Source organism: Taudactylus pleione, unplaced genomic scaffold (genome assembly GCF_031769625.1).
Source record: "Taudactylus pleione unplaced genomic scaffold, aTauple2 ptg000372l, whole genome shotgun sequence".
NCBI lineage: Eukaryota > Metazoa > Chordata > Amphibia > Anura > Myobatrachidae > Taudactylus > Taudactylus pleione.
This window is the reverse complement of record NW_028284773.1, coordinates 16,130,713-16,154,440: the sequence shown is the minus strand read 5'-3', so window position 1 is coordinate 16,154,440 and position 23,728 is coordinate 16,130,713. Positions and strand designations below refer to the sequence as shown.

The 23,728-nt window shown below is 43.0% G+C and overlaps 1 protein-coding gene across 1 annotated transcript in view; it reads right to left on the bottom strand.

Moving 5' to 3' along the window:
* The window catches only part of LOC148508309 (putative cation-transporting ATPase 13A4), a 149,478-nt gene that overhangs the window by 65,406 nt on the left and 60,344 nt on the right, over window positions 1-23,728 (bottom strand). The window contains exons 6-12 of the mRNA XM_088444764.1: window positions 19,840-19,909; window positions 18,647-18,781; window positions 17,764-17,836; window positions 11,437-11,568; window positions 10,917-11,087; window positions 8,524-8,681; window positions 7,937-8,125 (exon numbers count right to left, since the gene is read on the bottom strand). Coding sequence (XP_088300890.1) covers window positions 7,937-8,125; window positions 8,524-8,681; window positions 10,917-11,087; window positions 11,437-11,568; window positions 17,764-17,836; window positions 18,647-18,781; window positions 19,840-19,909 — 928 coding nt within the window. The remainder of the gene's footprint in view (window positions 1-7,936; window positions 8,126-8,523; window positions 8,682-10,916; window positions 11,088-11,436; window positions 11,569-17,763; window positions 17,837-18,646; window positions 18,782-19,839; window positions 19,910-23,728) is intronic.

Genomic DNA, 23,728 nt, shown 5'->3' with positions numbered 1-23,728 from the left:
AAATTAAGCTAATTAAAAAATTATTTTTGGCTAATTTGTCATTAGATGGGGGGGTGGGGGGGGGGGAGGGTTCGTGGTATCCAAAGGCTTCTGAACCAAGCCCCAACATTTTTAACCAAAACTAGGGATTTTGCACATTTTGTCACCTGTTCTGAGATGGTGAAAACAGTTCGCCGTTTTTTTTTTCGGCAATAGAATTGCACGATACGCATCTTGTGCGAAAAGTTCGCACCTGCAAACACTTTTCGATAAAATGCGGCTTTTGGATGTGGCCCATAGTCTAGACCCAGGTCGATGCGCGTGCACCGGCAAAAACCCAGGTATTTACAGTAGGCTATGTGTGAAAGGGTTATAACTAACACAATATAAAAGTCACTTTGGGTCTCTTTGGTTATTTTTTCTTTTAATCTCTTTATTAAGCAACACAATGACAGTATGTGAATCTGAGCTAGGACAAATACATGGCTCAGTATGAACAAATAAAAGAAAAAACAACTGACCACAGTCACCACAACTTAAGTATGAACAGGATACAGGTCTATAAAGGACAGGGGATGAGAGGGGGCAGTAAAGAGCATCCTGTAAACAATATCTTAATAATTAAAAATTAGAATTAATTCAAAGTGAACGTTTCCAGAGCAAATACCAGGATGTGGAGTCAAATATCTTTAATATGTTATCCTGTTCTGCCGATGACATAGACTCAATATAGAGTCCAAATTTCATACCAAATCGTTCCAAACCTTTCTCTATGCCTGGGAGCCTGGGAGCCTGGGAGGGCAGCCATCCAATCAAAATATATCAAGTCCAACACTTCCAATTTAACTGAACTGAGCATGGGCAAGGATGGGGATATCCAATGGCTCATAATAAACTTTTAGGCTGCTGTGATTATAGTCAATTAATGACCAGGTGGAACAGTTTAGAAAAAGAGAACCCTTGGAGTAGAAGGGGTCTATGTATCGGGATCGGTATGAATGACCGCCAGACCTATGTCCCTATGTCAAATCCTGATGCCGGAAGACCGGCAGCAGTGAAGATCCCAATAGGTAAGTAAACTTACTATACATAACCCTCCCCTCCTCTAACCCTCCCTTAGAGGTGCCTAACCCTAACCTCCCCCTCTAGTGCATAACCCTAACCCCCCCCATCCCCGCAGCCTAATCCTAACCCTCCCGGGGGGTGCCTAACCCTAACCTCCCCTTCTCCTAGCCTAACCCTCCCGGGGGGGTGTGCCTATATTTAAGTCCCCCCCGGGAGCCCCTAACCTAACCCTCCCGCCACCCAGGTTACCTTCATTCAGTATGCCGGGCATCAGGCTCCCAGCATAGGGATAATGATAGGTGTCGGCATATCGACGCCTATCATTAGTCCCCTGTCAGGATTGCACAGTCGGAAAGCCGGCAGTCGGCTCCCTGACTGCATACCCTATTTGTCAAGCAGTGAAAAGTGGAGAAGTGAATCAGTTGAGAAGTTGCCCATAGCAACCAATCAGCTTTGAAGTAGCATTTATCAAGTACAGTCTATAAAATAATAGGTAGGAGCTGATTGGTTGCTATGGGCTACATCTCCACTGGTCCACTTCTCCACACTTTTCACTGCTTGATAAATAGACCCCCAAGTGAAGCTGCAGGATCTACAAACAATTGTACATGGAAAACAGCACAAAGCGAATAACTTGGTTATATTAGGATGAAACTAGACATTATGTATAAAAGATGCTTCTCTTAGTTTATATTTGGGACCAAATGCCAGTTTCACCTATCACCACATATTTTCTCTGTGCCTGAGAAATGAAAAAATTAAGGGCCTGATTCAGTCTATGCGCTCGCAAGCGGGTCGATGGTGGCCCAGTGCGCATGCGCACGACGGAGCCGGCTCCATCGTGCGCATGAGCGAGACTCGGATAGCGATGGGCAAACCGACACTCCGGGTCTTGTACCAAAGGGAGCGTGCTGTCAATGTTGAGTAACAGCATGCCCCCTTTGGTGGGCGGGCCGAGGGTGTGGCTGCCCAGACGGAGGCGTTCCCAAGGGAACGCCTACCGTCTGGGGCCGGCCCCACTGACATCACAAGTGATGTCAGTGGGAGTGCTTTCGGCTCTGGTAGAGCCCAAAGCACTCTAGGGCTTGCGGCAATGAGACCCTACCACAAGGGTCTCGTTGCAAGCACGATGGTCGTGACCATCACCTGGCCACTCGCTATAGCTGTGGGTGGTCACCCACAGCTATGCGAGCGGCCAGGAGGCCGCTCTGAAAGAAAAGAAGGCCGGCCATGATTCAGAGTGAGCCACTGTCAGAGCGTCCGGCTCTGAATCAGGCCCTCAGTTTCTGAAGCTTAGCAGAACCAAGAATCCTCATGACATGTTTAGTGAAGCTTAGAATAATACTTTAGTCAGAGAGGACAGGGACCACAACAGGTCACCACAGAACCCAAAGCTGATCATCATTGAGGGGAGAAAGTTAAAGTATATACTGTAGATATTGATTTATATACCTAGTGCAACAGAGATTTCAGATTATTAGCCTGTGTAGGGGAACCAGAACCTGGGATCGGAAGTTTACTAAAGGCAAAGTGGTGTACCTGCAGCAGGGGCGGATTGGGCCACCGGGACTGCGGGAACATTCCCGCTGGGCCGGTCCCATGTCACCCGCTGCCGGGCGGGCAGCCGGCTCCCATAGCCTGCTGACCCGGGCCGGCTGACATTGGCTGCTGGCTGGTGCGCTTCTGGGAGCTGTGTTCCGCTGTGGAACGCCAACCGGAAGCTATCTGCTGCTGGGTGCTGTAGCAGGGTCGCGCCCGCAATTGTACACAGGGGGGACAGCGGCGGTGGATTGTGTAAGCTGCGGCCGCTGTGTCTGTAATCCATCTACCTGGTCTGAGGTCTCAGGTCTGTCTTTTTATCCTCCCGTCATTTTCTGCAGACATCATGCAGGATGCCCCCCACAGTCTCCCAGACTACATACATCCTTGTGCTGTTAGCTGGATGGGTTGGGAGCTGGGCAGGTGACAGTGCTGAGATGGAGTGAGCACAGTGCTGTTTATCTACGTTGCTGCTTAGGTAAATAGGTAGGCAGCACTGTTCTCACTTCATCTCAGCACTGTCCCCACCCCATCACAGCACTGTCCCCACTCCAGCTGTCACCCCATCTCAGCACCGTCCCCACCCCAGCTCTCGCACCATATCGGCACTGTCACCACTCCAGCTCTCACCCCATCACAGCACTGTCCCCTCCCCAGCTGTCACCCCATCTCCACATTTTACCCACCCCAGTTCTCACGCCATCTCAGCACCATCCCCACCCCAGCTGACACACCATCTCTGCATTGTTCACACCCCATCTGTCACCCTATCCTGGCTCCAGAGACGTACACTATTCCAGACACACACTCCCCACCCTTCCCTACCCAAAAACATACAGTAATTCCTCAGCCCAGGTACATATACTTCCCGCCCTGCCACCTACATCCCCCCTGCAGCCCCAGGGACAAACACTACCCACAATCCCCCACCCATCCCCAGACCCCATAGACCTAAACTAACCCCCGGCCTCAGTGACATAAATACCCAAACCCACCCCACGGTCCCCAATACATAAAGTACACCCCCCAGCCCAGGGATATACACTAACCATACTAAACCCTCCTGCATTTGGAACATACACTATACACTACCCACCCTACCCCCATTTCCCTCCCCAGCCTATGGGACATATACGACCTGTCCCCCTAAGCCCAAATTACCCACCCTAGGCCCCGAGACATACAGAAGTGCAGCCATTCCTGTACACATGCTGAATCTCAGCCCACATGCTGGCTACACTCGTTCCACAGACACATTATTGTACTGAAGGATGGACACCATAGCATGTGCCTGCCTGGGGTGCTGCAGCTTCTCATTATTGGGTATCCTGCAGCTCCTGTGTTGGTGCTGTTGCCATCCTGAACACCGCTGAACATCTGAACACACATACGTACTGCAGACAGGTAGGTTTTCTGTGGGGGGGGGCTGGGACAATTCTGTATGTTTTACTTTGTTATCCTGTGAGTGCCAATGTGTTTTACTGTTTTCTGTAGGGGCCACTGTGTGTTTTATTGTGTTTTATTATTTTCTGCAGGGGCCAATGTATTTATCTGCTTTTGTGGGGGCCAAAGTGTTTTTTTTTTTTCCTTGTGCAATGTTATTCATCTGCGCATGCGGCTGAGTTGCACCGCGCATGCGTCCAAATGGTGTTTGTACAGTGTCGCAGTACAGATTCAGGCGCATGGACCAAATGGTGTAGTGTATTAGAAATGTTTTGGGTGTTCCTGGGCGATTTACAGGGAGTTGGCTAATCAGACGCAGATGTAACAGAGTATGGGTGTGTTATAGGAGTGACGTGTCGATGAAAGTGGTTGTTTACAGAGACGCTGAATTGCTCACTTTGGAGATCAAGGGGGGGGGATGGAAGAGCATCAGCGCTTAATTACAATGAATCGTGATTACTGTAAGGGAGCTGCTTCAGAAGGCTAGAGATGTCCCATCTCCAGAAGGTAAATGGCAATATATATGGAAGTACTGAAGCGCTACACCTTGCAGTGTTATTAGCTAATAGTGCTCAATGTTAATGTACTAAACATACACTGATGTATCAAAATTGAAAAAAATTTTTTACTATTCAAATGGTATTCAATAATATACATACATATACAAAAAAACAACAAAAACCGAAGTATAATATACCAATAGAGTAATAGGTTACATATAATCAATGTAAACTATGTAATTGCATATGTGCGAACACTGCAATTAATAATGAGGGGTTGTGAACGGGGGATATGGTGACAACAGCTAGATGCTATAGTCACTATCTCCTCTAAGAATAATGAGACAGACTGAGAGTTTCTGATGATAAACGTGTGTCAGATTTGCGGCGTCCCGCTATCTGACTAGATGTAGTATTGAAAGTTAATGGAGGTGTGTCTGAGAGTGGTGCCCCGGGGTTGTCTTCTCAGGGCAGGAGTACGGCTCCAACCTGGGTGTGCTAGGTATGAGAATATGCCTAGGACGCGATGTATGCCCCCCTGTGCAGGGCACTAACGGCGCTGTACCTGGGGGTTCCAGCACAGCACCAGTGAATGCGCTGGAGACGGGCAACAATCACGTCCGGGGAGTGGATGTAACGGAGTGGGCTCTCCCAGAGCTTGCTACCGTTGATCCTCTCCTATCACGGCACTTACCTCCCCTTGCATGCCCCAGATGGCCGCTCCTGTCCCTTGCCGGCTGTCGATGCCTTCAGTCTCCGTCCTCTTCTCCTCCTCCGTCTTCCGCGTGCAGGCGTCACTTTGAGTCACGTGATCGCGACCCGGACGGGTGTGGTAAGGGAATCAGGCTAGTGGGATAATGTCCATAAGACTTCTGTGAGCTCTTCCGTCTGTCTCGTGTGAGTGCTGTGGATCTCCAACGCGTTCAGCTTCCGCCTTTCTCAAGGAGCATATCCTGCTGTCCTGTGAGATCCCAGCCAGGAGAGGAGTAATGAGATAAAGGCAGCTGCTCTACTGGAGATAGATCCAGAATCGAGATCATACTTAGACGGATGATCTGCATCTAGCATAGGGGTGGTGAATTTTTCAGTGGTGCGACTGATGGTGGCATTTAAAGACGCAGCTTCTGTAGACTCTGACAGTGGGTGTCTCAGTTCTTGCACCTTTGGACGCACAGATGTGCAACAGGGAAGGGCATTTTAGCGGCATTTGCATAAAGTCACAGACACAACTGCAGCAAAAGATGCATGGAAGGCCGCACCTGTGTCCAACTCTGAATCAGACCCTATGAGGAGGCATTCCGTCTACCTTGAAAGACCTCACCCCCTAAACAGACCCAGCCCCCATTAGGGCTGCTTCTGTAAATTTCCCTGGCTGGTTTTCCATCCCAATCCGCCCCTGACCTGCAGGTACATGTAGAAGTGGCAATTAGGTAATAAGTATTTCCCCAGAGTTGCTGAAAACTATATATGATACCCCCTATATCAAATACATCACATGTGGCAAGTATACCATTAGCCATACACACATTAAAGCTGGTATTGGTAAAAGCTGGACTGAAATCAGGACTGCCCCATATGGGTATGTACCTAGTAGATTGCCTGTTTCTACCTAGTCTTTTACAAATCCCCATCCATGCTGTATAATATCCCTTTCAGGCCAAGCTTCTGACCCGGGATATTGTCGGGGCAAACCAGCTCAACCCGGGTCCTTTCTCTGTGTAAAAGGGTCTGCCTGTGTCCAAACTGCCTTGGCCTCAACCCTGGTAACTACCAGAGTTGTTCCCAGGTCCGATACAGGTAGCCTGCAGTCTGAAAGGGTTATTCAACCAGGGTTACAGTAAAAGTATCTCATTGGCGGTTCAGGAGCGCTGACACACACTTTTCATGACTCATCTTTGTGAGTCTTTGACAAAACGTCCACTTCAAATATTTGGCAGTGCTGACACAAATTCTGTGTGAAAGGGATCGAACTGGGAATAACCCAGGACCAAGGTGCAGTGTGAAAGGGGTTTTGGAGTTGTGACCCAGGTCCAACCCGTGTTCAATTAACCCAGGAAATAGCAGGGTCAAAGCCTCGGCTTTGGTTTGAAAGTGGTATAAGTATCTCGGAAAAGAAACAAGATCCTGGATCCTGTAGGTAACTCTGGATATTTTAGCTTAAAAGAAAGTCTAAACAGTTGCACTTGTCCAGTTGTAATACTGTTTCCCTTTCATAAGAAATTACTATGAAATCATTCTCATGCAAAAGATGTTGATAGATGTTTGACTTCAGGTTCGGCATATTCTATAACCCTTTGATAAATAGATTTGCCTTTTCATGACCAGAACAGATTTCCTTTTTGGGAAACATCGGTTTCATTGGATATAGGGCCTGATTCAGACCCGCTCGCGAGCGCAAAGCACTCGCAAGCGGGTCGATGGTCTCTCACTGCGCATGCGCACGCCAGAGCCGGCTCCAGCATATGCATGCGCGAGACCCGGCCAGTGACGGGGGCTCCGTCGCTACGGGTCTCACACCAAAGGGGGGCGGCTGTCGATTTTGATTGATAGCTCGCCCCGTTTTGGAGGCAGGCAAGGGGGGTTTCTGGCCAAACGGAGGCATTCCCGAAGGAACACCTGCCGTTTGGGGGCGGCCTCAGTAGTGAGCTTCCGGCTCTATCCCGGAAGCTCACTGGGGCTTGCGATGGACGAGACCCTACCTCGTCGCAAGCCCGATGGTCGCGACCATCGTGACCATCACCCGGCCGTTTGCAAAAGCTGTGGGTGGTCACCCACAGCTTAGCGAGCGGCCAGGAGGCCGGCTCACATAAAAAAAAAATGCCGCCCTGATTCAGAGCCACAGTTTTTTCTTAGTCTACTCAAACATGTTGCATATTTTAAATGAATAGGTTTCATTTTATTTCAAATAGGGAGACATCTGTATTATACGCTTTGTTTTATAAGTTTTACCTATGGACAAGCAGGCAACATAGGACACATACATAGTTTATAATGATTTCCCCCTTGTTATTACTCTAGTTACTATTAATTAGTTTGTTTATTTGTTACCTAGTTAATTAGTAAATAGTTAATTTGCTGCTTAGTTCATGTGATGAAACAATCCCTAAAATGTACCCAATAATAATTGTGCAGCAATACCGGTAATGTATACTTATTTTCAAGTTTATAGTTATTGGGTCCAATAACTAACTTTTCACCTATATCATGTATCCTGCAAAAAGCTTATTAACAATTGGAGCTTTAATCGCTTTATAACTGCAAGTCACCGTCCAGAGAACAGACAAAGACTGGTTCAGGTGGCATCATGATTAAACATACTGCCTAGCCTCCATATCTACAGGTGTTGTCTCACAGCGCATATACAGTATACTGAGTTAGCATTTGGCAAGTTGTAGAACCATAGCTCTTACCTTATCAAAGCAAACCAGATTTATTCTCCCACACACATTGATTCTTTGCGGACTAATGCAAAATATTTTTTTCCTCTTGAGCCGTTTCTGAGCGTACATTATGGCTGTTGCCACAGCAGCGGGCAGCACTGGCGGTATTGCAACTGTGACTGCAAGCAATGACTTGACAATAATATCACGTACAGTTCCCTGGAAAACACAATATTTAATTTTAAACAAAGACAGAACAATATTAAATTGTATTGTAACAAAAATATGTAATCATTTCTATGCTGCATCATTATCTTCATTTGGCTTATAGTGTCTATGACAATATGCAAAGAATACATCAATTCTTGATTGTCAAATTCTATATTATATTAGCAACAACTTGTAATATGTACCTCTTCACATTGTAGATTTATTTGCAAAACTATGAAGATGAACATTGCAAGATGATAAAATGCATTTAATAGAGAAGTGACCACTGAAATGTTGGAAACCACGAATAGTATTCAAAGTACAGACGATACAGTTTTGTACGTACAGTATAAAGATGCTTTAATTACAAAACACTGATACATCTTATTTAAACTTTTTTCAATTACCCCTTTAACGGTGAATAGGACCACTGAGTATATAAAGCCAATTATGGCTATCCCAGCTAGACACATCATAAACCTAGAAGCATCTCGGTACAGCTTGAAATTCATAGGTTTGGGATACAGAATTGATCGCACCATATCTCCTTTGGCTGTGTTGAAACCTGCATGGAAACACCAAGAACAGTTAAAAATCCCCACTGGACTATGTCATTTATATATAAAACAGTTGCTATGGTGTAAGGGTAGATGCTGATTTTAGTGTTTCTGTGATATCACGGCTTAAAGCTTCCCTAACAGCTTAAGGCATAAACCCTAAACCATCATAACTTCCTTGACTTATGTTTGCAGTGCACTATACATTTATTTGCAATTGGTGCAGGGATTTTCTGTGCAACATCTATTATAAGAGATTATTTAATTCTTTTACAGTGTTTCTCAAACTGGTGTGTCAAATCGGTTCTAAAATTTGAAAAATTCAAACTTTAGAATGAATAAGAGGTCTATTTATCAAGCATTGAAAAGCGTGGGGAAGTGGACCAGTGGAGACGCTGCCCATAGCAACCAAACAGCTTTGAAGTAGCATTTATCAAGTACAGTCTATCAAATAATAGGTAGGAGCTGATTGGTTGCTATGGGCAACTTCTCCACTGGTCCACTTCACCACGCTTTTCACTGCTTGATAAATAAACCCCTAAATATTTCAAGCCAGGATTTTAAATGTAACCATCTTTAAGCTGGAAACCTTTGACACTTTTTAATGTAACCAACAAATGACAAACACAAATCAAAATTTTTGAACGCTAATGGTAATCTGATACAAAAGATAAATTGGCATAAACTCAAGAATGTACCGTGTACATATTGGAACACCTCTATTTGGTGAAATTCAGTCAAGTTTCAAACTGATTTGAATTTTCAGGCACCAATACTTTTAATTCATAATATGCATTTTATCCTTTGCAATAAATGTAATTGGTGTTTATCAGGAACTACTAGGAGTAGATGAATACAATGTGGGTAGCCCCAGGTAGAGTCCTGTCCTGGATAGAGATGTGTTATGCAGCGTAACCACTTGCCGACAATGACGGACTGCACGATAACGATATGTTTCTCAGTGCAGGCACCCTCCCTTATCCCTGAACATGGTCAACCTGACGATATTGTGAGGTTGACCGTCATGTTCGGGTGATGAGTGATGTCAAAAGCGACCAGCGGAAGTGCACATCGCTGATCAATTCCAACATTTTGCTGGAAGTTTTAGGAACGATTAATGAGCGATTGAACAATAACGATGTCGTTATCGTTCAATTGTTCATTTTAATCGGCAAGTGGATACGCTACCTTTACATGATGGCTGTGCACCATGTTGTTCCTTATTGTAAGATTAGTGTCTACCTTCCCTAAATTGATTTATTTACTAATTGTCTGTACCTCATTGCACTTATGTGCATGGTATAACTTGGTTGCACTACTCTAACTACCAACATTCTATTTCCCACCCATAACTAGATATCATCATTGTATGAAGATTAGACTCACCCAAACGTTTACATTAAACAACTTAATGAAGTATGGGAATTTAATTAATGCATTACACTGTTAAAGTGTAAGATCTTTAACTAACTTTAACATTTAACTTTCTTTGATTTAATCATTTTAGTTAATTTAAAAACAGATACCTGAACTATAAGGGAGTGGATATACCTTTTCTATGTTTGACAGCAGACAATTATTTTAAATGAAAAATTAGCCATTTAGGCAAAAATGAGGAATAAACTGGATACTGTATATTTAGGTGCAGTGAAATCATACATAAAACTTGGAGATGCCCCTTAGTGAGGATGTAATTTATAGACCGGCAATTCATCCCGGCGGCTATATCCTGACAGCAGAAGCCCAACAAGGAACTTAAGAAAGGTGTCGAAATATTGACGCCTATCTTAAACCCAATACCGGACCGATCGAGGTAAGTCCGGCCATCCTTAGCACATAGCCGGGGGGCGGGGGGGGTTTAGGTTTAGACTTAGGGTCAGGCAACCCCTGGCAAGGGTTAGGATTAGGCTAGGGGAAGGGGGGGTTAGGTGCCAATTGGGGGAGGTTAGGGTTAGGCACCCCCGCCCTCCGTGGGGGTTAGGTTTTGGCATCTCCGTGGGGGACTTAGGGTTGTGAAACACCTCGGGAGTTTTAGGGGGAGGGGAGAAGGGTAGGGTTAGGGTACTTACATGCTCCTTCGAGATTCTCCTCTGTCGGGCTTCCGGCATCTGCATTTCGATAGCCGTCGGGATTTCATACCCAATCCCCCTAGTGCATTTAAACTCTTCCTAATAAGTAGCTCTGAAATAGTTCTCTATACAGAATCACACACTAAGAACGTATTACAGATATAAGTCACAAACCAGTGTGCATAATAACAGCTGTTACAGGAGCAGAACCGGATGGCGTTGTCTGAATGACTTCAGTCCCACAGAACAGCACATGTCTTTTGTAATCTTCCCCGCTATGTACTTTCCATGGAGTGCAGTTTGTCACATGGTCAAGAGGTGTTTTTGTGACCGGGATACTTTCTCCTAATGAAAGACCATCAATCTATGTGTTACATAGGCAATGATAAGACAATATTATAACAATGCACACAGAACAAAATTCTAAGTAAGAATAAATGCTCATATGACTATTTTGCAATATCATTATCCATGGCAAAACACACAAGGTTTGGTTATTGGGGGTACAAATGCCAATGGAACTGAAATAACCCAGCTTGGTTTCCTTAATTTCAAAATTATTTCCAGGCATCTACCTGGAGCAGTTTATTTACCTGTAAGATCAAATGGTTAACAGTTCTCAGAATTAATGACTTTAGCAAACAGAACAACACCGTTAACACACTTATCTAAATCACATACATACTGTAATTACCTGTCAGCATGCCTTCATTCACAATACAACTACCTCTTAGCAGGACACAGTCACAGGGAAGGAAAAACTTTTTCCCAGTGAGGACTATTAGATCACCGGGAACCAAGTGCCTAGATTCCATCTCATCATTATCTAAAAAGACATATATTATAATGAGACAAATTGCCATAAAAGAGGAGCATGCATAGGGGTCGATTCCATTAGGTGTGATTTCAGTTCTCACAGGAACTTGCACAGCGAATAGCATTTGCAATTCAATTCCAACTCACATTGCTTTTTCTGAGGAAATCTCCCACAATATAGTCACCCCACTTTGGGCTGTAAATATGTACTCGGAGTGTACCTTCACAGCGGCTCAATACATGGCACCTCTTGCCGGCACCTGAAAAGCTACCACGACCATATACTAGTGGAGAGCTCTATGTCAGACAACCAGCTCCCGCCTCCATCTATCTATAGCCTGTCCCTGCTCATTGGTGTCGCTGTCAATCAGCAGCTTCTTATGCCAATGAGACACGTTTGGTGCCCCCCCTCACCCTCAACTCCCCATCCCACTCCTCCCTGGCAGCAGCCATAGTCACATATTCAGGGGGGGGGTGTCACTAAATGATAACTTGGGATGAACTTACGCCACTGGGTGAAGAGATAGGGAAAAATCAATATTTTATGTTAAGATGTAGGACACAGTGCAGAACGTCTGGTACACCACTCCCAATAAATAATCATACAATTGGAGGATTTTAAAAGGCTTAATTTGGCCAGTAAATACATGTCCATTTTCTGGTGAATTTCTCTGAATAACATCAATAATGGTGAGGATATGTGTGTGGGGTGTTGTATGGGAGTGGGGTTTTATAACTTGCAGATGGGAGTCCAGGATGCTGTCCCCGCTTTTTCATGCAGGTCACTTTTGTAGAAAGGTAACGCAACCTTGTTGAGACTACCGCAAATTGTCATTAATAATTGAATCTCGCATTTTTTAGGGTGTGTGCATTCATTCGATGTATGCGTGTTTCATGGTACAAACTCGCTTTTGCAAACTCACTCTTAATTGAATTGACCCCTAAGGGTTTAGAAACATTTAATGTAATCAGATTGTGTTAACATGCATGGGGTTATTCATCACAGGTGAGCATTTTGGATGTTTTTAATATTATATTCTCATGATTCACATCACAGTTCAACAAAATAGCAAAAAGCACCTCCCCACACCTTCTTCTATTTATCCCACTGTAATGTATATTCGCAAACATTTAAACAGACCCCTCCATAAGTGGACAGCCGGGTGGGAGGTGTGGAGGATGTAGTGCTGCAATTGCTTCATTGCTACTATACTAACATTCGATTCCCATCATTGCAGAGTGGGGCAGAGTCACAAAGACGCAATTCAATTTGAATAGCATCATCAAGCTGCCCGAACCACCCACTTTGCTCGGGAAGTAGGCAACAGCATGCGACATGAGGGAGAATGTCCTACTCTTCCCAGAGTCCTGAAAAGTCACCTGAAATTCAGGAAATCTTTCCTGGAAAGAAGGAAAGCATGCTATAATGCATGTTTGGAAATCTATGGTAATGATATGCAATTATTTTTTTTCCCTCTCTTTGTTTTTATACTAAGATACTCCCTACTTAAGTGTGTTTGTTTTTTACATTGCTGTGGTGGTGCTGTGCTCTACAGGGGCTGACTGGCCATCTGGAAAATGTCCTACCTCCCAGCATTCTGCTTGACATACTTTCTGGATGTAAGGTGCTGCTGAGATGTGACATCATGATATCATGTCATGCATACTATGGGAGCTGATCAGGTAGCCAAGGTGTACGTTGTCACCATCAGATCTCATCGGGATCAGATCTATATAAAAGGCAGGCACTGGCAGTGAACCTGTGAGCTGAGAAAAAGCTGCTAGTGAACGTAGATGGCTGAGGTTGTAGCAGGGCAGCCCTGTGCTCTGTGCCACCCACATCTAACGATGTCATGATGTTGCGCTGGGTAGGAGGGAGAGGGGGGTACAGCACTGCTGCAGCTATACAGGATGAATTATGCGTGCCAGGAGTGCCAGGGTCATTGGGGAAGCAATAATGTTGCCCTCAGCGCCCTGCTTCCGAAGCGGAGACACCACTCTCACAGCCCTGGCTGGGAAAAACAGACAGTTAAAGTGTTATCTGAAGCTGGTAATGGCAGGCAGCAAATGTTGTAGTATCTTGAGCTGGGAATGGCAGGCAGTGAATGTGGTTGCTAGAGCTGGAATGGCAGGCAGGCATGGTGGTCCCTGAAGCTGGGAATGGCAGGCGGCAAATGTTGTCTTGTCTTGAGCGAGGAATGGCAGGCAGTGAATGTGATGACTGGAGCTGGGAATGGCAGGCAGTGAATGTGGGGGCTGGAGCTGGGAATGGCAGGCAGTGAATGTGGGGGCTGGAGCTGGGAATGGCAGGCAGTGAATGTTGTGGCTGGAGCTGGGAATGGCAGGCAGTGAATATGGTGGCTGGAGCTGGGAATGGCAGGCAGTGAATGTGGTGGCTGGAGCTAGGAATGGCAGGCAGTGAATGTGGTGGCAGGAGCTGGGAATGGCAGGCAGTGAATGTGGTGGCTGGAGCTGGGAATGGCAGGCAGTGAATGTGAGGGCTGGAGCTGGGAATGGCAGGCAGTGAATGTGAGGGCTGGAGCTGGGAATGGCAGGCAGTGAATGTGGTGGCTGGAGCTGGGAATGGCAGGCAGTGAATGTGGTGGCTGGAGCTGGGAATGGCAGGCAGTGAATGTGAGGGCTGGAGCTGGGAATGGCAGGCAGTGAATGTGGTCGCTAAAGCCGGGAATGGCAGGCAATGAATGTGAGGGCTGGAGCTGGGAATGGCAGGCAGTGAATGTGGGGGCTGGAGCTGGGAATGGCAGGCAGTGAATGTGGTTGCTAAAGCCGGGAATGGCAGGCAGGCATTGTGGTCCCTGAAGCTGGGAATGGCAGGCGGCAAATGTTGTGGTGTCTTGAGCGGGGAATGGCAGGCAGTGAATGTGAGGGCTGGAGCTGGGAATGGCAGGCAGTGAATGTGGGGGCTGGAGCTGGGAATGGCAGGCAGTGAATGTGGGTGCTGGAGCTGGGAATGGCAGGCAGTGAATGTGGGGGCTGGAGCTGGGAATGGCAGGCAATGAATGTGGTTGCTAAAGCCGGGAATGGCAGGCAGGCATTGTGGTCCCTGAAGCTGGGAATGGCAGGCGGCAAATGTTGTGGTGTCTTGAGCGGGGAATGGCAGGCAGTGAATGTGAGGGCTGGAGCTGGGAATGGCAGGCAGTGAATGTGGGGGCTGGAGCTGGGAATGGCAGGCAGTGAATGTGGGGGCTGGAGATGGGAATGGCAGGCAGTGAATGTGGGGGCTGGAGCTGGGAATGGCAGGCAATGAATGTGGTTGCTAAAGCCGGGAATGGCAGGCAGGCATTGTGGTCCCTGAAGCTGGGAATGGCAGGCGGCAAATGTTGTGGTGTCTTGAGCGGGGAATGGCAGGCAGTGAATGTGAGGGCTGGAGCTGGGAATGGCAGGCAGTGAATGTGGGGGCTGAAGCTGGAAATTTGAAAACTTATTTTTAGCTGGTTTGTAAACATGCTCCTCATGTCATATATTTCAAATACATTTAACTACTTGCTGTGACAGAAGTCCAAATTGAGGAACATAAGCTATTATAAACATTGGCAGAAAGAGGCGAACTAGTCACTTGTGCATGCAGCAGATACACAACCCAACACCATTGCAAGCATGCCTGTGACATGGACCAATAGAAGAAATTGTATTTGATAAATAAAAAATTTGGGCAAGTACATGTTTTTAATTTCCCAAGAAAATTGTCATTCTGCATATTTCTACATATCAGCTTCTGACAAATCCACATGGCAAATTAGAGTTACTCTAAAGGATACTTTTGTTATGACCATAGTCACCATTATCCTAATAAATAACACTTGCCGTGTTAGCTTAGAAAGTCAACATAAAATTGACAGAGCATATCATGTTATGTACTTCTGATTAATTTGTATTCTTCATTATTATTTACCTTTCTGCTTGATTACGTTATCTCAAATTGAATTCCTTCAATTGTGAATTTATCACACCAAAGGATTATAACATTTCATGAAGTTGTATCAGCATTGTATTGTAAGTGATTTGTGCAATGTGTGCTTGAGGGGCATTTCACAGGCAATTAAAATATTATTAATAGTCTAGGCAGGTGGCAGAAGTAGCATGTCAGGATTAATCAGTTTACAAGTCACATAATGTAAGACAATGAACAATATAAACACTGCTGTTGCTTTGCTTCCCAACCTCAACAATCGAAAAATAAATTATTATTATTTTGGGTCTCAAAATATTTATATGCATTCAAGTGTAAAATTAAACTTGAAATCTGCTCTTTTATGTGGGCAAGACAGAATAGTGTGCTTACTCTATGCTATATTAGCAGGCAGTAATAATATTGTTACTACTGTATTTGCAATAGCAAATTAAATTGAATTTAATTATACAAAGAATGAAGGACTGGCAGTGTTTGCATTATTGTGTCATAATAGTGTGGATATTTAATAATTTAATACAGTAATGTCCACTGCAACTTTGTATTGTACAGGACTATTGCAATCTCCTCTTATCTAGCCTTCCAGACTCCCACCTATCTCCACTACAATTGTCCTTAATGCTGCTCATCTTCTTCTCTAAACGCACTACATCTGCCTCCTCTCTCCTACAAGTCCATCACTATCTCCGCTTAACCTTCAGAACTTATTTCAAAATTCTCATACTAACAAGCCCTCACCCAATCCTCTCCTATTTACATCGCTGACCTCATCTCTCTTCACACTCCCGCCCGCTTACTTCGCTCCACCTGTGAATGCCACCTCTCCTCATAGCTGACTACTTCTTCCAATTCTCGCTTTCAAGATTTTGCCCATGCTGCTCCTCACCTCTGGAACTCTCTTCCTATCAGACTCTCCACCTATCTACAAAATGTCAAACAGCTCTTCATCAAAGCCTTCCAGCTCTCATCCTAATTCACTGCCCCATGCTTCTTGCCCACTGTCACCCCTGTCTGTCTGCCCCGGCCTTTAGACTGTAAGCTCTCACGAGCAGGGCCCTCTTCCTCATATGCTTTTCCTTCCCTTGCTTCTACCACCATATCCTCCCCACTGCCTATAACAGCACGCAATCTTTGGGTTCTGCTACCCTGCTGCCTATTTGAGTTTTATGACTGCTGGTGCAGTAATGTTTAGAAACAATGTCCATGTTCTGCAATGTTCTGTATTGTATTTACTTTCGTTTCTGTGTTTTGTTCATACTGTTTCTGTTTTAGTACTTTGAGAGGCGCTGTGGACCTCTTGTGGCACCATATAAAGAAAGGATAATAAGAAGAATAATAATTAGCAGGCATTGTGCAGATTATACACAAGAGAAAGGGATCTTTTTTAGTTCCCTCTCCTGTGTCTCTGCAGCTCCTCTTGTATTTCCTCCAGAGCAAAGACTCGAATCTTGGATATTGCACAGCATCTAGGGGACAGGAAAACCAGTGGACATTCCCCTTGCTGTCCTCACTCAGTTCATGTAGAAGTTGATGCAGTACTGCAGGAGTATACTTCAAACTAAAAGACTCCTCCAAAATGCCAAGGATATAGCTCACAGGGACATCAGTAATCACTACCGCTGTCCCTGCAAGTTACACTTAGTACATAGCAAGGATATTTTCCTTCAAAATAAAATATCCTTTGTTATACTGACCATTAATATTATTAATACATATGTCTCTAAAGGTTATACTTACTAAAGGTCTAAATCACACATTTACTAACAGTCGATTTTTTTATATCGATTTTTAAGTGTTAGTAAATGTGTGATTTAGCCTCTTAAACACAACATCGATGTTGATCAATTTGTAACCTATGAGAATCAACCTTTAGTAAATTTACTCCTAAGTGTTGTATGTCTGTTTTAATTATTCACTACCCAAATATTATTGTTATTATTGTCCATTTATATAAAATTACCAGATTACACAGCACTGTACAGACACACACACACACACTAGGGGACATTTTTAGTCAGTAACCGATTAAACTACCAGTATATTTTGAAACCAATGCAAAAACGCAGAGAATTTCAAGCTCCAGACTGATAAAGCCCTTGTCGGGAACCAAATTCATGACCCCAGTTGCTGTGAGACAACAATGCCAATAACTGTAACACCATGCTGCCCACTTCATTCATACTTTCTTGCTTTATTTACACCGTGAATGCCCTGACAGTGGGATTGATACATTAGTATGGTCCTCTGTGTTTACCAGACTGTAAGTGGACTTACCCCCATCACTGGTGTGGACAGTCACCACTGCACTGTTATTAGACTCCACTAGTTTATTGAGTTTCACAGATTGCTGTACATGATAAAAGTGCATAGATATAGTAAATGGTTAAATCTACAGCACAGCCTAAGATAGATCTTGAAGTGAACATGACTAGTAAGGTTATTAAAGGTAAGAACAGGTTTGACAGGTTAATTACTTACTCAAGCATATGTGAAGTCATGCTGTCTAAATCCAGAAATACAGTTAGCTCCCTTATTGTACATACACTTGCCCTAGGCAGCAACATTATATTGCAGAAAAGTCTCCCTCCATTGCACTCTATAAATGCATGGAATATTTTATCTAAACATACATTTTAGCTAGAATCTCATTATTCAAAAATAAAACATTAAAAAGTGTGTTAGATACGATTTTCTGCTCCGGAATGGCAAATCACTTCCATCCACACTGCAAATTAGCCTCATATCCTATAGAGCTGCACAGGAATACTTGCGGTGTTGGGGCTACCGTAATTGAGATCTGCACAATTGGGCATTGCAGCAATGACCAGCAGCACATCACGCTTAAGTGCATTCCCGTCTGTGAGGGAAGTTAGGAGGGCAATGGTGGGAAATATAGAGGTCATTTTAAATGATGTTGTAATATATTGTCATTTTGTTCTGATTTACAGCGAACCTAATTATGTAGAAATACCCTAATCCCAGGAAGTCTAGGTATGGTGTAACTGAAATAATCATTTTGTGCTGTTAGTTTGAAGTCCTAGAATATTATACTGTAATTTTACTATTATTATAATTAGTATTATGATTATGATGAATGTTATTAATGGCTGATACTGATAGCAATTGTTAGTATTATAGTAAAATAAACATACAATACCTGTCTCAGATCATAAACAGTCAGAATGATGGAAAGAATGGTAATCACTATAATAACTATAGAGTATTCAATGTATCCTTCCGCCAACCACAGACTAAGACTGGCGGCTTGAAACAGATAGAAAGGATTTAAAACCTAGTAAAAACAAGAATATGCAGAGATTTGCTTCACATTATAAGGTTAGAATAGTGAATAGAATAGTAGCCTCATATAAAATAAACAAATTCAAAAGTCTGATCTCTTTTGTGGTTCCCAGAGTTCTGAGAATATGTTAAATGACTTGTTGTGTAGTTCTGATGCCAAAATACCAGTTATCACTATTATGTACATCAAAGTGCACTATTGCCAGATTCTCTGTGGGCCCAGCAATCCAGCTGACGTTGGTTGTTCTAATTATAACTTTAAGGGCTTAACACACTGTAGAAATCTATTTACCCAAATAGGAGGAACTCTGGGAACCATAATAAAGAAACGGATAAGCCCTTAATTTATTCACTTGGTACAAGGTTATTCACTATTATATACTTCAGGTCACATTGTTTTTTTCACCATTGGGTGTCCCCTTCTTTTCATTATTTTAATAAAAAGATTTTAACACCTGAGAAACGTCAGGTGCATCAAGGAGACAATTGTATTAATACATTTTGTATATCAACACTACCCCCTACCCTGAAACACCTCACGTGTATTAGTATTATAATGTATTACCAGCTCTGCTTTATGTCTATGACTCTTGTTATCTGTTCCTCCTCCTCTTAATTCCCCCTTCCACAATAGATTACTCTTTTTCTTTTCCTCTCTCTTTTTTTGTTTCATAGAGGGAAATTCAATTCTCTGCTATGACCGCGATGTGCCATCAGAATGCAGCAGGGACAGTCAGAACGCTGGCACTTGACCAACACTGAAAACTTTTTTTTTTACACCACACAGAGGTTCAGTATGCAGGAAAATTATGTTGGCCGGCTGTAATTCTCGGGGCATGTGCGCAGCCAAACATCACAGCCAAACATCGCAGAGAATTCCAATTCCCAAAATACCTTTGTTAATTTATTGCAATTTACATTTATATATAAATTATTATTACATATAGTTATCTTATATTATTCGCTACTTTGTGCACTGTATGTAATACTCAAATAAAAATGTTTACAATTTTTTTTTTTTTTTCTAGAAAAGCGTGTAAAGTAAGTAACCTCTTTGAAGAGCAGTTTCCATACTGGAACAATTTCAACTTCAATGGCATTTGGTCCACAAATATTCCTTCTGGAAAGGAGAGTTCACATACAGTATAAAATACAGGAGACAACACGGCTCTATTACATTCAGAAGAAAGAGTCATTAACAAATCAGAGAAAGTGTCTCGCAGCTAATCTATTATATGCAAATGTGCCTATTTGACAGCCTAGTGCGGTTCCTAAACTGGAGCAAACAGAAGTGCAACCCTGACCACCACACATAACTGGACTTAAGGGTGACAGGGAAGCACAATAAACTTAATTTAATAACTAAATATTCTATTTTATATATATATATATATATATATTTATATATATATATATACATATATATATACATACACAAAGTTAGAAATCCACTGCACTCGCCACTCCCAGATTTGGGGTGCAACCTGCACACGCCATTCCCAGACCTGGGGTGCAAGTGGCTTGTGACCCCAGGCCTGGTAATGGAGAGTGTAGGTTTGCACCCCAAATCTGGGAGTGGCGAGTGTAGTGGATATCTAATGGGCCCCATCCATCTGTGATGGATTGCGCGATCCTGCTATGCTGCAACCCGGCATTGCAGAAATCCAACATGTTGGATTTTGCCGATTTGACGATCGCTATCAAAACATTATTGCGATCGTCAAATCGCCGACATTCAACATGGCAAATGTCTGCGATCCGGCGACGGATCGCAGAACATCGATGGTGGGAGGTGTGCGTTTCCACCCGGAAATGCCGGCATTTCCCATCACAACGCCGGATCGCGACTAACAGTCACTGATGTATGGCCACCTCCCCTTTGCATATTTGGTTAATTTTGAATTAACCTTTTTGTGATCACAGCTTTCTCATGCACCCCTGTGTAAGCTCATTTATATTAACCTGTGTCAGCTGCCTGATAGAAGCTGTGTTTGGTGACTGTCTTGCCTTTAAAAGCCATAAGTTAGTTGGCAGGTGAGCTTTAAACCAGTTAACATTTTTTCAGTTTAAACTCTGTGATAGCAGCTACCAGGTTCCATAAGTATGACAGATAGTGTAGGACCTGCAGAGAAATGGGGTCCGGTGATGTGGCGGCACTCAGTATAAAGACTGGATTCAAGCGCAGAATTAATCCAACATTTCAATACTTTTTATTGTATCGTCATCAGGATATACATTTTTGCATACCCTGACGACGATACAATAAAAAACGTTGGATGAATTCTGTGCTTGAATCCAGTCTTTATACTGAGTGCTGCCAACATTGTTGTTTATGTGTTGGGCTCTACATCGTGGCACCTACGAAATATATATACACACAATGGCGGCCGCCGCGCAAGAGAAAGGGAGAGACTAGCTGATGTTCCCAGTTTCACCTGGGTAGACATCCCATTTTAACTTAACTTACATGCTTAGTTCATTTTATGGTAAAGGAGCGTGGTAGTATCCATTTAAATAAATAGAGTTTTTTTTAAACTTTTTTAATATAAATAAATTGAAGGTGGGTTATAAGCCATATGTAAACCTTTTTTTCCCCCTATACTTAAGGATCTCTTTGTAAACCACATTAGTGGTTCTCTCCTCAGGTGCTAGGATCTACAGGATGCTGAAGATGTCCTGGGCCAAAATGTATTTTCCATTAAATAAGTTTTGTTCTAAAGTCCCTTTTGAGAGTGCCTTCCTCTTTAAATACTATATATATATATATATATATATATATACAGTATATACACATACTATATACACTAAAGTGATTAGACACTATTGGACACTGGCAGCAAATAGATTAACAAGATTTTATATTTATGTTGCAGCTCTGCCACTTTGGGTTATCTGAATAAAATATTTTTCCTTAGTTTGCAGTATGATGCCTAAAATCAATCAATATATTTATAGAATTTTTCCTGAGATTGACATAATCACTAAATTGTGTAATAGCCCTCCCCACAGTGACTGTATAAAAATGTGTTGAGTAATCATGGTCATACAGTCAGGTCCATAAATATTGGGACATTGACAGAATTTTCATATTTTGTCCTCTATTCACCACCACAATGGCTCTGAAATGAAACAAACAAGATGTGATTTAACTGCAGACTTTCAGATTTAATTTGAGGGTAATTACATCCAAATCAGGTGAACGGTGTAGGAATTACAACGGTTTCTATATGTGCCTCCCACTTTTTAAGGGGCCAAAAGTATTGGGACAAACTAAACAATCCTAAATCTAACCTTCACTTTTTAATACTTTGTTGCAAATCCTTTGCAGGCAATTACAGCCTGAAGTCTGGAACGCATAGACAACACCAGACGCTGGGTTTCATCCCTGGTGATGCTCTGCCAGGCCTCTACTGCAAATGTCTTCAGTTCCTGCTTGTTCTTGGGGCATTTTCCCTTCAGTTTTGTCTTCATCAAGTGAAATGCATGCTCAATCGGATTCAGGTCAGGGGATTGACTTGGCCATTGCATAACATTCCACTTTTTAGCCTTAAAAAACTCTTTGGTTGCTTCTCTTCTCTTCCCATCACTCTGAGACAAGTTGATCTTTGTCTCATCTGTCAATAGGATGTTGTTCCAGAACTGTAATGGCTTTTTTAGATGTTGTTTGGCAAACTCTAATCTGGTCTTCCTGTTTTTGTGGCTCACCAATGGTTTGCATCTTGTGGTGAACCCTCTATATTCACTCTTGTGAAGTCTTTTCTTGATTGTTGACTTTGACACATATACATCTACCTCCTGGAAAGTGTTCTTGATTTGGCCAACTGTTGTGAAGGGGTTTTTCTTCACCAGGGAAATAATTCTTTTGTCATCCACCACAATTGTTTTCCGTGGTATTCCGGGTCTTTTGGTGTTGCTGAGCTCTCCGATGCGTTCTTTCTTTTTAAGAATGTTCCAAACAGTTGATTTGGCCACACCTGATGTTTTTGCTATCTCTCTGATGGTTTTGTTTTGATTTTTCCGCCTAATGATGGCTTGCTTCACTGATAGTGACAGCTCTTTGGATCTCATATTGAGAGTTGACAGCAACTGATTCCAAATGCAAATGTCACACCTAGAATAAACTCCAGACCTTTTACCTGTTTAATTGATAATGAAATAACGAGGGAATAGCCCACACCTGTCTATGAAATAGCTTTTGAGTTGATAGTCCCATTACTTTTGGCCCCTTAAAAAGTGGGAGGCACATATTGAAACCGTTGTAATTCCTACACCGTTCACCTGATTTGGATGTAATTACCCTCAAATAAAAATCTGAAAGTCTGCAGTTAAAGCACATCTTGTTTGTTTCATTTCAAAACCATTGTGGTGGTGAATAGAGGCCAAAATCTGAAAATTCTGTCAATGTCCCAATATTTATGGACCTGACTGTATGTCTGTGATAGTCATCAAAAAGAAATGTGCTACTTTTTGTCCCTCTTCTTAGCATACTGTTTACGGTATGTATATAATTGCTTTGTTTATGTAGCCATGTAGGTGTAATAAAGCTCATGATATGGAAGAAGGATTTGAACAATAAATAATCTCAACCCAGATGCAAATTTAAAACATAACATTCCATCAACTGCTAGTTGAGATGCTGTTGCATAAATGCAACTTTAAAATAGTTACTAAAATTCTAGAAAAGGAATAAATACCTTCACTTTCCAATGTGAATGGGTATTATTCCCTTAACACTTCCTCAAATAATGAAAATTGTTTATTAATGACTTCAGAGTGATAATAAAAGGGAATTTAATTTACCACAAAAAGAATGAAGCCTGAATTAGAATGTCCTTTTCTGTCACTACAGTCTGATCATGTTATTATATTCAGGTATAATTTCCTAGATGTCTACGGGAGGCAGTCATATCGTTCACAATCCCGACAGTGTAATCCCAGC